This window comes from Elgaria multicarinata, chromosome 1 (genome assembly GCF_023053635.1).
Source record: "Elgaria multicarinata webbii isolate HBS135686 ecotype San Diego chromosome 1, rElgMul1.1.pri, whole genome shotgun sequence".
Lineage (NCBI taxonomy): Eukaryota > Metazoa > Chordata > Lepidosauria > Squamata > Anguidae > Elgaria > Elgaria multicarinata.
In genome coordinates this window covers 74,279,595-74,293,405 of record NC_086171.1, presented here as the reverse complement: position 1 = coordinate 74,293,405, position 13,811 = coordinate 74,279,595, and the positions used below count along the sequence as shown (strand labels likewise).

Below are 13,811 nucleotides of genomic sequence, written 5' to 3'. Positions count from 1 at the left end.
GGCACATTAGTGCCCAATCACATCTAAGCTAAAATCCTGCGTTTGTCATTTCTACGGGTAGCTGCGGCTTGGTACGCCATTGCTTGGTCTCGCCGGGGCCAAAGTCCAACACATCTGGAGTGGAGGATACCAGGTTGGAGAAAGCGATGTCTCTAGAACCTTTGACCGAGAAGAAGGATTAAGGAGGAACCACCCAATACGGGAAGAAGACACCAGTCCCGCCCAGGACGCTGCTTGAGCGCTTTTCTCCTCCTCCTGAGCTGCGGGGTTTCGTCAGCGGAGTTGTGCGTCCGCCCATAGAGCTGGGTGCGCCGGGGTTTGCGTGAGGGGCAGCGGAGGAAGAGGCCGTGCCTTGCCTTGCCGTGCCTTGCCTCCCGCAGCGACTCCAACGGAAACCCGGAACTTGGGCCTTCCTCAGACAGCGAGCGGAGGTGCGGCTGGTTTCCCTCTCGCTCTTCACGCCGAGGAGGTCGGTGTGGGCGATGGCGGCGATGGGAATGCCCGACGCGAACTTCTTGTGGGGAGTCTTTCAAAGGTGAGTTGCTCTTCCCCGGCTCTCCTCGCTTCCTCTCAGGGAGGCGACGCGTAGTAGTGGCGGGTCGAGAGGAGAAACGCGCAAGGTAGAGGAGGGAGCCTCTCCCCGCCCAACCCCCGCTCCCCTCAGGAATTCTGGGTGCGGCCTGTTTAACGGGGTGCGCGTTCAGCTCCCTTCGCCCCCCGCCCCCCAAATATCCCGCGCTTTTACATAGGAAACGTTCTGTTGTGCTTCGTCTCAGGGTGGATAAAGACCGCAGCGGGGTGATCTCGGACACCGAGCTCCAGCACGCGCTCTCCAACGGTAAGTCAGGAGCTCGCTTCCTCCTTCCGAAAGGCACTGTCGTGGTGAGGACAGGAGGTTTACTCTCTCTCTCCCCCCTTCCCCCACAGCCCCCACTGAGAGTGGGTTTTTGATAGTTACGCAATGCTTTTTTAAAAAAATATAAATTAAAAATACACCCAAGTGTTTTGCATTTCGGTCAGATGAATGAATAAACAGTACGACCAATCAAAAGGCGACCAGAGAAATTCATTAAAATTCAATCATGGTAATTTATTTATTTACTAGCTGATATGCCCGGCATTGCTCTGGTCTGTGAATAATTCCTTCAATTCTAAGACGCACTTCCCCCCCCCCTAAACAGCTCTAAAAACAGGGTGCGTCTTAGAATCGCGGGTGTGCCTTAGGGTTTTTTTTTCTGTTGGTGGTACTGAAATTAGTGTGGGTCGATGGCGTCTTACAATCGAAGAAATACGGTATAACATTTATTTGATATATGACAAATTTCTATGCAACTTATTCATCTTTAGGTTAGTTGGGGGGAATGAATTTAATTTGTTTAAAGCTTAACTCACAGGCCTAGCACCAGCCTGCTAGGCATGTGAGTTAAGCTTTAAACAAATTAAATTCATTCCCCCCCTTACCCTCACAACAACCCTGCAAGGTAGGCCTGTCCTAGGCCTGTGAAGTAACTTTAAAACAAATTAAATTAGTTTCTTTTCTCTCTCTCCCCCTCAATGCCTGGCCAGGGCCTTCTTGAAGTTGTCGTCTTGATTTTCCTTGTACCCACAGAAAACAAAAACTACAACTCCCTGCATGCCTTTTGCCCAATGCTGTGACCTCTTTCCCTTCTACTCCCGATGGGCAGCCAACCCAGGCGCTCTCCCTTCAGGTCCAGGAAGGCGAGCCACTTTGAGATGATGGCTGCCACAGCCTGATAAATCTTCCCTCCCACCCAAGGCTATTGAAACAGAAGAGTGAATGGAGGAATGACTGACAGCTAAGGCTAGAATGGAATGGTGGGTGGAGTTAGTGGCAGTTGGGGAAAGTCAGTTAGTGGGGGCCAAGTTAGGACTGAGAGATAGTGATGCCAGTACTACGCATCCCAGCATGCCTTTGGCGGCCCTCAGGTGCCCATGTTCTCTGAGAGGCGCTTTCCTCCTCTCGTGGCTGATGCTGCTCCTTGAGAGAACATCGAGGAGTAACATTGCCAAGGAGGGCAGGTAAGCGGCTGTCAGTGGATGTGCACAAGTCCTGCTGGGACTGCCTCAGCCCACACTTCTAACCCATGAAGTGCTCCATTAGGAGCCTGTACTGAAGAGATGAGCACTTGCCCCCTTCATCAAGCTTGTTTCTGGGCATGCACAGAGTGCTTCCCTTTCCTCCTTCTCTCCCAAGGGTGAAGGCTGCGTGTATGCTTCCCTCAGTTTCTGAGAAAACTGATATCAGGCCGAAGTGCCTTTGAGCATGTCCAGAGTTTGGCCTCTCAAAAACATGCTGTTGTATCTAAAACCACATATGGCAGTTGGGAGGAGGCACTGCAAATGGATGCAGCCCATTTATGCAGGTTGTTTCCTTTTATGTAGAATTGGGTTGACTGCTTGAGTGTGAGCTTATGAATCACAATGGCTGCCAAAGGCCAGGAAGTCTGACTTCCCACCCAAAGCATACTGGGAATTATTTCCCAGTTTCACTTTGCATAAACCTAGTTTTTTTTTTTATTAAATTCTTTAAAAACACTTAAAACTCCAAAATTCAAGTTTTTAGATTTTTTTTCTGATCCATGTACACGAAGACCTGCCTGGGTGAACAGCATTAAGGCAGTTCCATATGTGGAAGTGGGTAAACATTTCAGGACATACGTGACACACACATACTTTCTGCTTTATAGGTAGAGATTTTATTCCTCCAAGTAACTGAAGGCAGCATACATAAGCTTCCTCTTTATTTTTATCCTCACATCAACCACCCTGTGAGGTAGGTTGGGATGAGAGTCTGTAACTAGCCCAAAGTCACCCAGTGAGCTTCTATGGCTGATTGGGGACTAGAACACAGATCTCCCAACTTCCAGTCCAACACTCTAGCCACTACATCACACCGGCTCCAGTGTGGTAGTAGCAAAAATATGAAAACAACTGTCTAACCAACCCCTAGGAAAATTCTATCACGCGCCAAGGAGACACTAACCACTGAAAAGGTCCTGCTCCATGTCCCCCATGGAGGGGACACTTCCAGAATGAACAGGACCCAGAACAAAGTCTTCTCTATACCCTTTGAAATGTGGGGGAAGAATATATAGGGAAGGTGTTTAAAAGCTTTATAGTAATAAAGCTGTTAAACTTCGAAGAAATCTATCCAAATCTCTGCTCAACATAAGACTTCATTGATGCCCTTGGGGCTGTCTGTATGTTTTAAAAGTCTCACAGTAGTGCTGTGTCAGTTATACGACGCAGCAGCCACTTTGCAACCATCGCAGGGCTTTCCCACGAAGCTGCGGATATAAAAAGTTGGGGACTTACCCCGACTTTCTATGCTAGAGTGAGGTGAACATGGCCCTTCTACTGTCTGACCTCACTCAGGTGTTGAGGAGGCGGCGGTCCCTGATTGGTCGCCAGAAGCCAGGCAGGGGGTGGGCCCCGCGAGCGGAGTGGCCACTGGAATGTCTGCATTGTCTTCTGTGTTGGGATCAGCTACTGCAACAGCAAAAGCACAGGTTTTTTCAAAACTGCGAAGGCAATTGGTCACTATCTTTGTCATTGGTCTCAATCTTTCAGTTTACTTTACTTTGCAGGGTTATTGTGAGCACAAAAACAATGGGATAACTTCATGTACGCTGCCCTCAGATCCTTGGGGGGAAATTTGATAGTACATCCACTTGACATATTTGCAGCTTTAGTCCTGGACCACTTTGGTTTCATCCCAATGGTCACAGACAGAAACTACTTTTCTGTAGGAAAATGCATGAAAACCATAACGTAGATTTTTTTTATATGGGGCTATTACATCTCTCTTTTACGATGCATGCTAGTTGTGGCTTTCCAGCATGTATGTGCATAATTGTCATGTGTGACAATCTACATAAGAAAACTAGTAACAGTAAGGGTAATTAGATAAAGAAAATGCTGCAAGTTACATAATGTAAGGCAGTAAAAAGCACCCACTTCTGAAGTGCAAGGGGTCCTTATTGTAGGCTTTTAGTTCAGATGAATCTAGAATAAATAACTGATAATAAACACCCAACTGATAAACACTTTTGATTCTATACTCATCATGATTAAGGCTGATTAGAATAATCTTCCCCTACATAAATACCTAATAAAAGACTAGGTCAAAATTCTAACCTTTTATTACTCTGTTTGTTGTAAATTTAAATATCAGTAATTACAATATTATATAACATAGCTATATTAAGAGGCATTCTTGCCTATAAGTGATAGTTAAGTCAGCTATGTTAATAGGGATAGAAAATCCTGGTTTGAAACTAGGAGTGGTGTGTGAAAATGAAGGCTGTTGAAAATAACAAGTTGAAACAAAGCAACCTATTTATTATTCAGAGAAGGAGGGGATAATATTGTCATGGTTTGTTGCAAGAGCAGTAAAGCAGTTAAGTTTAAAGAAGTAAATGAGGATGTGAAGGTTTGATTCCAAAACCACTATTACCCAATATGGCCAAGTTTACGGTCATCTAAAAACTTGTGATTGCCAGAAGAGAGCAGCAAATGAAGCTTTTTACTATAATATTCTGTGGTGGTTCAATATCAAAGAAAATCTATATTGATCTAAATGAGAGAAATGTTGGACGTTATTTTGGCTGTTATATCTGTTGATAGTTGAAATATTGTGTGATTATACCTACAGCTTGCCATTGATCTGGTTCACACAATTACTACAGCCAATTGTAATGTGCTAGATGGTTTTTGAGTATTCTAACCGCAGCCATAACTTGTCATGTTGTCTGAACCCAGATGGCAGGTGGTTTATCTGATGATGCAGACCAGCCTGTATTCTGCAAACTCTGTATTCTAAAAGCACATTGAATGAAATTTTAAACAATAGAACTTTTATTGTTAGTGAGTCTTGGAAGCGAGGGTGCAGAAAACAAGGATTGTACAGAAAGTTTGTGGTAATGAAATTGAATCCAGTGTGAGAAGTAAATTGAACTTCTGGGTGTGTTGCTCAATTCAGATTTCAGCTGATCTCAAGTTAGGCTGTGGCATAAATTGTATAAATAAGACAGATGACTTTCAGGGAACAAACTTCAAGTGTCTTAAAATTTAGCAGCAAAATTAATTACAGCTGACATACCAGGAAGTGCAGTTGTGTCTCGTCCTTGAATCCTAGTTTGATGTTTGCTAGCTCCTCGCTGCTTTTCATAGGAGTTCCTTAATGATTGTTACTTTTTCTGCTAAGGAGGCAGAAGATGAGAAAAAAGGAGAAAAAGCACCACTATCTGGTATGAAAAGAGAGACTGGCTCTGGTGCTGTGTAGGATAAAAAGTCTTTTATGGTATTGTCAAAAAAATACGATTTTTATTTAAAAGGTTCAAAAAGCTCAACGTTTCAGAAGTAATTAAAAATGGACGTGTATCTAGGAAAGGAATTGTATTGCACTGGTAATACAAAAGATTTAGCAATGGAAATAATATTTAGAACAGTACAACAAAACCTCTGAGAAAAATGTTGAGTATTCTTCTAAGTATGGGTGTTGTTTTGTAGCACCTGATGAAGGATCTTGGCATCCGAAAAGCTGAGCTTTTTAAAAAAAAAAACTTATTTTTTGACAATACCATAAAAGACTTTTTATCCTACACAGCACTACAGCCAGTCTCTCTTTTCCATACCCTAAGGAGGCAGAAGGCCATGGGACTTGATACAACATTACGTTAAAGCAACAACAACCAGGAATGTATGTAGGAAGATGTATTACTGTATATTTTTTATGGTAGTTTCAGAACTTCTTCATGCATGCAGTCTTTTCTGCACAGGTGTGAATGGAAAAGTCGGATGTGTACAGTGTTATGTGTGAAAATCAGTCAATTTTTGCCATGTGTATACATCTGAAAGCTATATCATTAAGCTTTTTAATACATGTAGCACTGAAAGGATGTGCACATTTTTTCCTATAGGAAATATAGCCCCCTTGTTCCATTACTGTGGTGTGATGCTATGTGGCTTTTCACAACTTCATCTTAGCATTGATGTCTGAAGAGAAAAGTCTACACCTGTAGGTTTTCCCAGGAGATGGAACTCTGTGTGAGACAAGGTTCTAGCTCCCATAGAAGCCTACTTGTGTAAGGGACAGGGGGAGCTGTGTGGCCTGGGGTTGGGGCCAGCACTTTAGAGCCACTCCCTGGTAATTTCTGGAAAGCCCCTTTATCACAGAGGCTAAACAGTAATGTGGGATTTCTGAAATTTTTGAGTTGGAAAAATTTCCAATGCAAATTAAGTTAATTTGCCTAGGGTCATTCACATTGGACAAATTTCTGATACCCTAGTTGAATTCTGAGCATCCAATTTAGCATATTTATTTTAGTTGTATTTAGTAAACTAACAACAAAAAAAGGAAAAATACCCATGTTAATTTTTGGTCCAAAACAGCGCAAGATTCTTGTGGGGTGGGGTGGGGCGGGAATTAAAACAATATGATTTCAATGTTATATTATGTAGACAGTTTTATTGGAATACATGAAAAAAAATACAGGCAATACTGTATGGACTTCCCTTACATTGTTTAAATTTAAAGGGGGGAAAACACGAAGTACTGAAAACTGTTTAGACATTAATTTTAGCAATCTGAATATAACTGCATGATACGCTGACAACCACTCTTCTATTTCAACAGAGTTCACCTCTCTTCCACTAAAGTTTCGCTATCAACACTGATTAGTTCTATTTCATTCTGAGACATGTATATTTCAATGACATACATGTGTTCTCTCACATACTTGCTAGGGATAATCACTTGAATAACAGTATTTTCAATTTTGAAACTTCCAAGCTTGCCTAATATTGTATTTGCGACTGGCATACATTCATTTTTACTAATGAATTTATGAAATGGAAAATTTCCCGCAGAAAAATAAATCATTGGAAAAGATACCGGAATATTTTCACCCCATATCACTGGAGCTAACGGATAGTATGTGCTCAGGTGTCTGTTAGGTTGTTGGTACATGCATCAGGAAATTGCCATGGTCTGTGGCATATATATATATATATATATATGTATGTATGTATGTATCAAAAATGAGGGGTGATCATTTTCTTACATTGAAGTAGTGTGACTGCTGCGACCTTTTTGCATCTCACTTTGAGGGCAAAATCATTTGTCTCCACAGCAAACTTGATGCTGTTATTAGCGCAGTTTCAGTCCAGGTGTCCAACTGCCTGATTTTGTGGGGTCAGTTTCAGCTGCTGCGGCTTGATGATGTTGATAAGGTACTTGAAGCAATACGACCGACCGACTATGTGTCCTCTCAATCCTTGCCCCTCCTGGCTAATAAAAGCTAGCTGAGGGGGTTTGACTGGGTGGGTCCAGGATGTGGTGAATGCTTCTCTATGGGAAGGGGTGGTCACTCTCATCCTTAAAGGCAGCAGTACAAACACTCCTGAAGAAGCCCACTCTGGTCCCAATGGTATTTGACAACTATCGCCCTGTTTCAAATATCCCTTTCTTAGGGAAGGTTGCAGCAGAACAACTACAGGCATTCTTGGAGGACACTGATTATCTAGACCCATTTCAATCTGGGTTTACGACCTGGTTATGGGACTGAATCAGCCTTGGTCGCCCTGATGGATGACCTTTATTGAGAGATTGGCTTTTGATACCATCGACCATGGTATCCGCCTCGATTGACTGTGTGGGATGGACGTTGGAGGCACTGAGTTACGGTGGTTCCAGTCCTACCTGCAGGGTCGATTTCAGAGAGTAACATTGGCTGATCATTTTTTGGCCCCTTGGCAAGCTATGGGTACTGCAGGGCACTATCTTGTCCCAATGCTGTTTAACATCTATATGAAGCCTTTGGGAGCGGTCATTAGGAAATTTGGAGCAAAATGCCATCAGTACACTGATGACACAAAGCTCTATCTCCCTGTGACATCTAAATCAGGAGAGGCTGTGCAAGTCCTAGATTGGTGCCTAAACTCAGTAATGGACTGGATGAAGACCCATAAACTGAAGCTGAATCCTGGCAAGACAGAAGCCCTGTGAGTGAGGGTTCCCAAGTCCTGGAAATAGGCTTATTGCCTATTCTGGATGGGGTTGCACTCCCTCTAAATAAGATCAGGTTCGTAGTTTGGGAGTACTCTTAGATCCATCATTGTCGCTGGAGGCTCAAGTGGATGCTGCGGCTCTGAGTGCCTTTTACCAGCTTCAGCTGGCCTCTTCTGGACAGGGATAGCTTGGCCACAATAGCTTGGCATTGGTAACCTCAAGACTGGATTACTGCAATGCACTTTATGTGGGGCTGCCCTTAAGACTTCTCTGGAAGCTAGAGCTAGTGCAGAATGTAGCAGCTGAGCTGTTGTCAGAAGCTGCCTCTTTTCAGCATATAACTCCTTTGCTGCGGGAATTGTACTGGGTATTTATTGGCTACTGGACCAGGTTTAAGTTTTGGTACTAGTGTACAGAGCCTTAAACAACTTGGGACCAGGATACCTGAGAGAGAGCCTTCTCCATTACCAACCTGCCCGAACACAGGTCATCAGAGGGCATGCTCCTGAGGTGGTTCCGTGTGGACCTGTGGCCTGATTGTAACCCACCAGAAGAAGAGCCTTTAGTGTAGTGGCCCCTTTTATATGGAACTCTGCCACTGGAGGTCAGGCAGGCGCCAACACTATGCTGCTTCTGGTGCCTCCTGAAAACAACTCTGTTTCGTGAAACTTTCCTCAACTGACTAGCTACTGTTTTTCTGGTTCCTTTGCTTTTAAATTGAACAATTTTAATTTGCTTTTTTAATCTTTCTTTTACCGTTTATCTATGTTCACTGTTCTGGCATCTGTGTTAGATAATTGAGCAGTATATAAATATTGTAAATAATGAGAGAACTCAGGTGTGTTTGTAGCAGGCCTTGCTCTCTGATTGCTTGTTGGCAGTTTTGTTTCAATTTCTTATTAATTTTCTGTGATCTATAATGTTAATCTGTCTCTCTGTTCATGTGCCCTAGAGAGTTCTGCCTGTGAAGTGAGGCTTTAGTAGCAAGGGTACAAAATGTAGCTGCTCAAAAAAGAGAAGTCTAGGGTGGACAGTTTATGATTTTGTTCCTTGTGAGAAGCCAAAGACTGAATTCATAAAATACTACTCAAGCTGCTGCTACTGGCACATTTTGCTATTTCTAGGTCCTATTGCAAATAGTGGTTCAACACCACAAGAGATAGTAGTCTCACTGTGTTGAGTTTCCTGCTTCACCCTCCTACAACAGGGCTGTTATAGTACAAACTGTAGCATGGAAAGTTGTGCACACCTACTGCAAATTCCACCCCACCTATCCACAGAGCAAGCTTTGTTCTACTAGAATCCTCCCAGAATAATGTTGCCAAATTGAGTTTTGGTGGATTGTGACATTTTTGGAGACTTATGATTGCAGAGTTTCACTGAGATAGTAAAGTGCTTTCTTTGTGGGACAGAAAACAACAGAATTTGTTTTCTCCATCCCCATCCCCACCAAATCTGGTCTTTGTTTCAAAAATAGCTTGTTCATTTAGGTTGAAATTTTGAATTAAAAATAAAGCTGCTCCAAGCCATACACACCAGAAATAAAAATTCAGAAAACTAATTGTAATTGTAAAATTGTAATTAATTGTAAAACCCTTTAAGACAAAAGTGTATTCTGAAGGCTCTAGACTAGAGTGTACATGTCTGGGTACTCCTTTTGATTAATTCCTGACTGTAAAGGCAGTTATTAATTCTGAGAAACAAGAGTGGGAGGTATCAGTATACTTGGGTGAACCCTGAGGCATGCAAAAGTATAAAGCAAACAAAAAAACCCAAAAGGGAGCAAAACTTCCCACCCCCATCCCCAATAACCAAATGAGGATGAATATGCTTAATGGCCTTCATGAAATGTTGAGTGTCAGTTGGAAAAGAAAAATGGACAACCAGAAGGTGGGAAAAGAGCAAATTGGTGTCCTTGAGACCCTGAAGGCTTATAATATCTGAATGGTGATATGGCTAGTATGTTAAACAGAAATATACCTGTGAAAAGGTAAAGATATGGTGCAACATTTTGTTGCAGGTCTCACCTGTATCTCTAAATTCTTAGATACAAATTAGAGGGATACTGAAGCTTTTATAAAAATATAGGAATACCATAAGGAGACATTGCTACATGCCTTCATATTACATAGGGGTGAGTGAGAGAAGGACTACAGGATTCTGAAGGGGTTGGAATATGATAAGTTAAAGATAAGTTTAGTAGTTGAAGATCTAATAGTTGCAAAGTAGTGAGTGCAGGAGTAGAGAGGAAAAAGTAATTTGATAATCACTAGTGATGGCAGGAAGCTGGAGTACAATTTGTCTAGTTCAGGGACAGAATTGCTTCAATTTTGTGCAGGTCATTTTTTAAAATTAGAATCCCCATGGTCTATATATGTTGAATTTACAAAGAGTGCAAGATCACTTAAAGCAGGGGTCTCCAACATGGTGACCATGGACACATCTCAAGGTGCCCACCGGGCTCTCTGCCCCTCCTGATTTTTGTTTTATATCATCATCAGGAGGAGGGTGTCATGTTGCAAAGTGAAGTTTTGCCTTCCAGAGCCATCTTTATTTGGTTTTAAGAGGGTGGTTTTCCATATTAGAGCTCAGTCTGGAATTTTGGCTTATACTTGAGTCTTGGGCAAGTTACTTTTATTTTAGTCTCATCAGCTTGCCTTCTGGGAAATTAGTGTTTTGTGATTGACCATGCTCCTCATGGAAGTCATTTTATGAGTGGGCAAACTGGCCATGGTAGTCCTTTTGTGAGAGCACCCATGACATTCTCTCGCAATTCCAAATATTCCTACTGACTCAAAAAGGTTGGGGACCCTGTTTTAAAGCATAACAAATCTGCATGAAACAGTCCACCCATGGGCCATGGTTTATTTTCTGGATATCCCTAGTGTAGTTCATAAGGTTCTTTTAAGGTGTATGTGAGAGTGGGGGAAAGTAAGTGATAGCTGATGGTTTCCTCTTGTGAATATTTTAAAGTGTCTGAATTGCAGAGACTGTCCCATAGTTTCAAGTTTGTTTAAGATCCTGGCTTGTTCCAAAGCTGGTACTGGTTTGCACATCATGCTGCAATACCTGGGTTATTTAACCCAGGAATTACCAGGGCCGAGCTAAGTGATGAGCACACTGCCTCCTGTGGGCTCTTCATGTCCACTTTCAATTAACATGACATGTGAACCAGAAAACTCTGTGACCTGGTTTGCATGATCATTAAATAATGGTTTGCACAACTATTCTGTAGCCCTATCCCACTCTTAGGTTGTCATGTCATCCAAACCCAGCAAGGGTGAGTAGTCAGCATGATTAACAAAACATCCACAACCCTAAAGCACTGCACGGGTCCAGGATTGTTTGTTAAGCCACTATATCTGAAAATGATCATGCAAACCCACCCTGTTTTGTTTATAGTTCAAGCAATAATAGCATTAACTGAATAATTGGCCATGGTTTGTTGTTGGATTAACTCTGGGTTCTTTACTCCATAAATAATACAGAAATGTCTGGTTTTGCACACACACAAATTATTATTAAGATACTTCCCAAGTAAAAGTGCATATGTATTATTAGCTATAACTGTAGACACAGAGATTTACTGATGCTGAGCCAATTGTAAAGTTTTAGGCATTAAACAGGAATAAAAGTTCATCCATGTGGAGCAATGGATGACATCTGTGGTGGCTATAGAGACGCAGTAGGCAGCCTCCTCTGTGTAAGTACATAGGAAGCTGCCTTTTACTAAGTCAGATAATTAATCCATCTAGCCCAATATTGCTGGCACTGACTGGCAGCAGCTCTTTAGGGTTTTAGCCAGGATTCTTTCCTCGCCCTACCTGGAGAAACTGGGGATTGAATTTGGGACCTTCTGCATGCAAAGCATGTGTTCCATCACACTGTGCTATGGTGCTTCCCTCCTTTGAGGCCAAAGTACAGTATAATATGTGGCATCTGGATTTAGACACACAGTAAACTAACTTGTTCTATTGATTTAAGTATTCTACTCCAAGAATGACTACATCAGGATTCAAACCCTAACAGTTCTCTCATGGTACAGTTTTAAGCCCCACCTCACTGCAAATTGTTGCTTTAGGGTTTTGTTATGACTCCTCACAGGACTCATACTTGGTCCCTAAAGTCCCTAAAACTCCCTAAACTGAAACAAAGCCCCTAAAACTCCCCCTTTTAATCCTAGGTCCCTAAAGTCCCTAAAAATGGGTATATGATTATTGTTATTTTGAAAAATGTATGTAAATTTTTATGATTTTCCATATAATTTTTTAGGCAAGTTGCAGCAATTCAGGCCTGATGTCTTTAAAAATTGGTAAGTTTCAACCTTTTGTCCCGGGTACGACGTTTTATTTCAAAGTTTTTTGAATGTTTTCTTGTGGCAACATGTTGACTAATTTTTTCAAAACCTTTGGTAATATTTATTTTAGAGTCACAAACACTTCAGTGTCACTTATAATTTTTGCCCATGTCCCGATTTGATGTCCAAGTGAATGAATCTTTTTGTAGCAACCAATCTTTACTAGGATGGCGCTTCCCCATTTAACAAAGTTAAACTTTTGACGTATTTTTTTCCGTATCGTCTCCAAGCACCTATAACAAAAAACAACAACACCAATCTTAGCCCTTCAATAACCTAACAGTCTCAGGATGGAAAAAACACAAGAAGTGGCCAAGGGAGATCTACAGGAAAGAAGAAAGGTACAGCTACCACAAGAAATGGAAGAAATGCCAACCAAAGAGGAAAGACTCCAGGGCAAAAAAATAAAATAAAAACTTAACAAGGGGAAAGGGCCCTGAAGAGGCAGTTTAATGTCGTACCCGGGACAAAAGGTTGAAACTTAACAATTTTTAAAGACATCAGGCCTGAATTGCTGCAACTTGCCCAAAAAATTATACTGAAAATCATAATAATGTACATAAATTTTTCAAAAAACTTATTTTGGGTTGTTTAATATGGCTAAAATAATCAATGAACTTAAAAGTTGAGGTAAAGTTAAAAGACAAGCTAAAAATTGAACTTAAAAATTAATATGCATTGAAATTTTTTTTTTTAATTGTTTGACCTTAACCGGCTTATTGGTAGGTTTAAAACAACAACATTCTTTTGAGTGATGTTTTAGTTGTTTCCATAGTTTTTATGAGGTCCCTTTTTTGGTTCCTTTTTTGACCTGAAAGTACCCTAAAGTCCCTAAAATAGACCTGAATATGGAGTATGAGCCCTGCTCCTCATCTGTTGACTTAACAAAAAGTAATTATAACTTCCTATTCAGAGAATTAGCAAACTAATACAACTGATAATGTAGGACAAGAGCGTAAATATTCTGTTTTGTTTCTTCCTTGGACGCTAACAGAACTCAGGAGTGCACTAGATTGGCTTCAGTATTTTGGTAAATTGGACTTAATTACTAGTGTATAATGTAAGCACTTTCTTTAGGCTAAGAAATAAGGTAAGATATTAATAACATGGAAAGAAACAGGCAGAGAGAATACTTACAATCCTTTATATGCTGGGAATCCCATTATAGTAACAGGTGTGATCTAGAACCTCTCCATGGGCAAGGATCATCCCATGGCTCACCAGCTCTGGAGCACACCTGTTAGTAGAGGGGTTCCTGGTAACTGAAGAGGTGTAAGTACTCTGTATCTGCCTATTCCTTTCCATGTTCTTCTCTGCTTGGTGTCATCTTATCTCTCCCACTGAATAAACTCTGGGAAAGGAATTAACCTAGTGTGTTTATTGCCTGGTTCCAATTGTAAAGAACCTCTGTCCCCAGCAGAA

At 41.6% G+C, this 13,811-nt stretch overlaps 1 protein-coding gene across 2 annotated transcripts in view; it reads left to right on the top strand.

The window, feature by feature from the left end:
* The first annotated feature begins 300 nt into the window (after positions 1-300).
* Positions 301-13,811, top strand: part of PDCD6 (programmed cell death 6) — a 30,412-nt gene continuing 16,901 nt past the window's right edge. Inside the window, exons 1-2 of one of the 2 annotated variants that reach the window (XM_063130532.1) lie at positions 301-535; positions 777-838. In XM_063130532.1, the coding sequence (XP_062986602.1) occupies positions 483-535; positions 777-838 (115 nt within the window). In that variant the 5' untranslated portion in view covers positions 301-482. The remainder of the gene's footprint in view (positions 536-776; positions 839-13,811) is intronic. The other variant, XM_063130541.1, reaches the window with a different exon arrangement.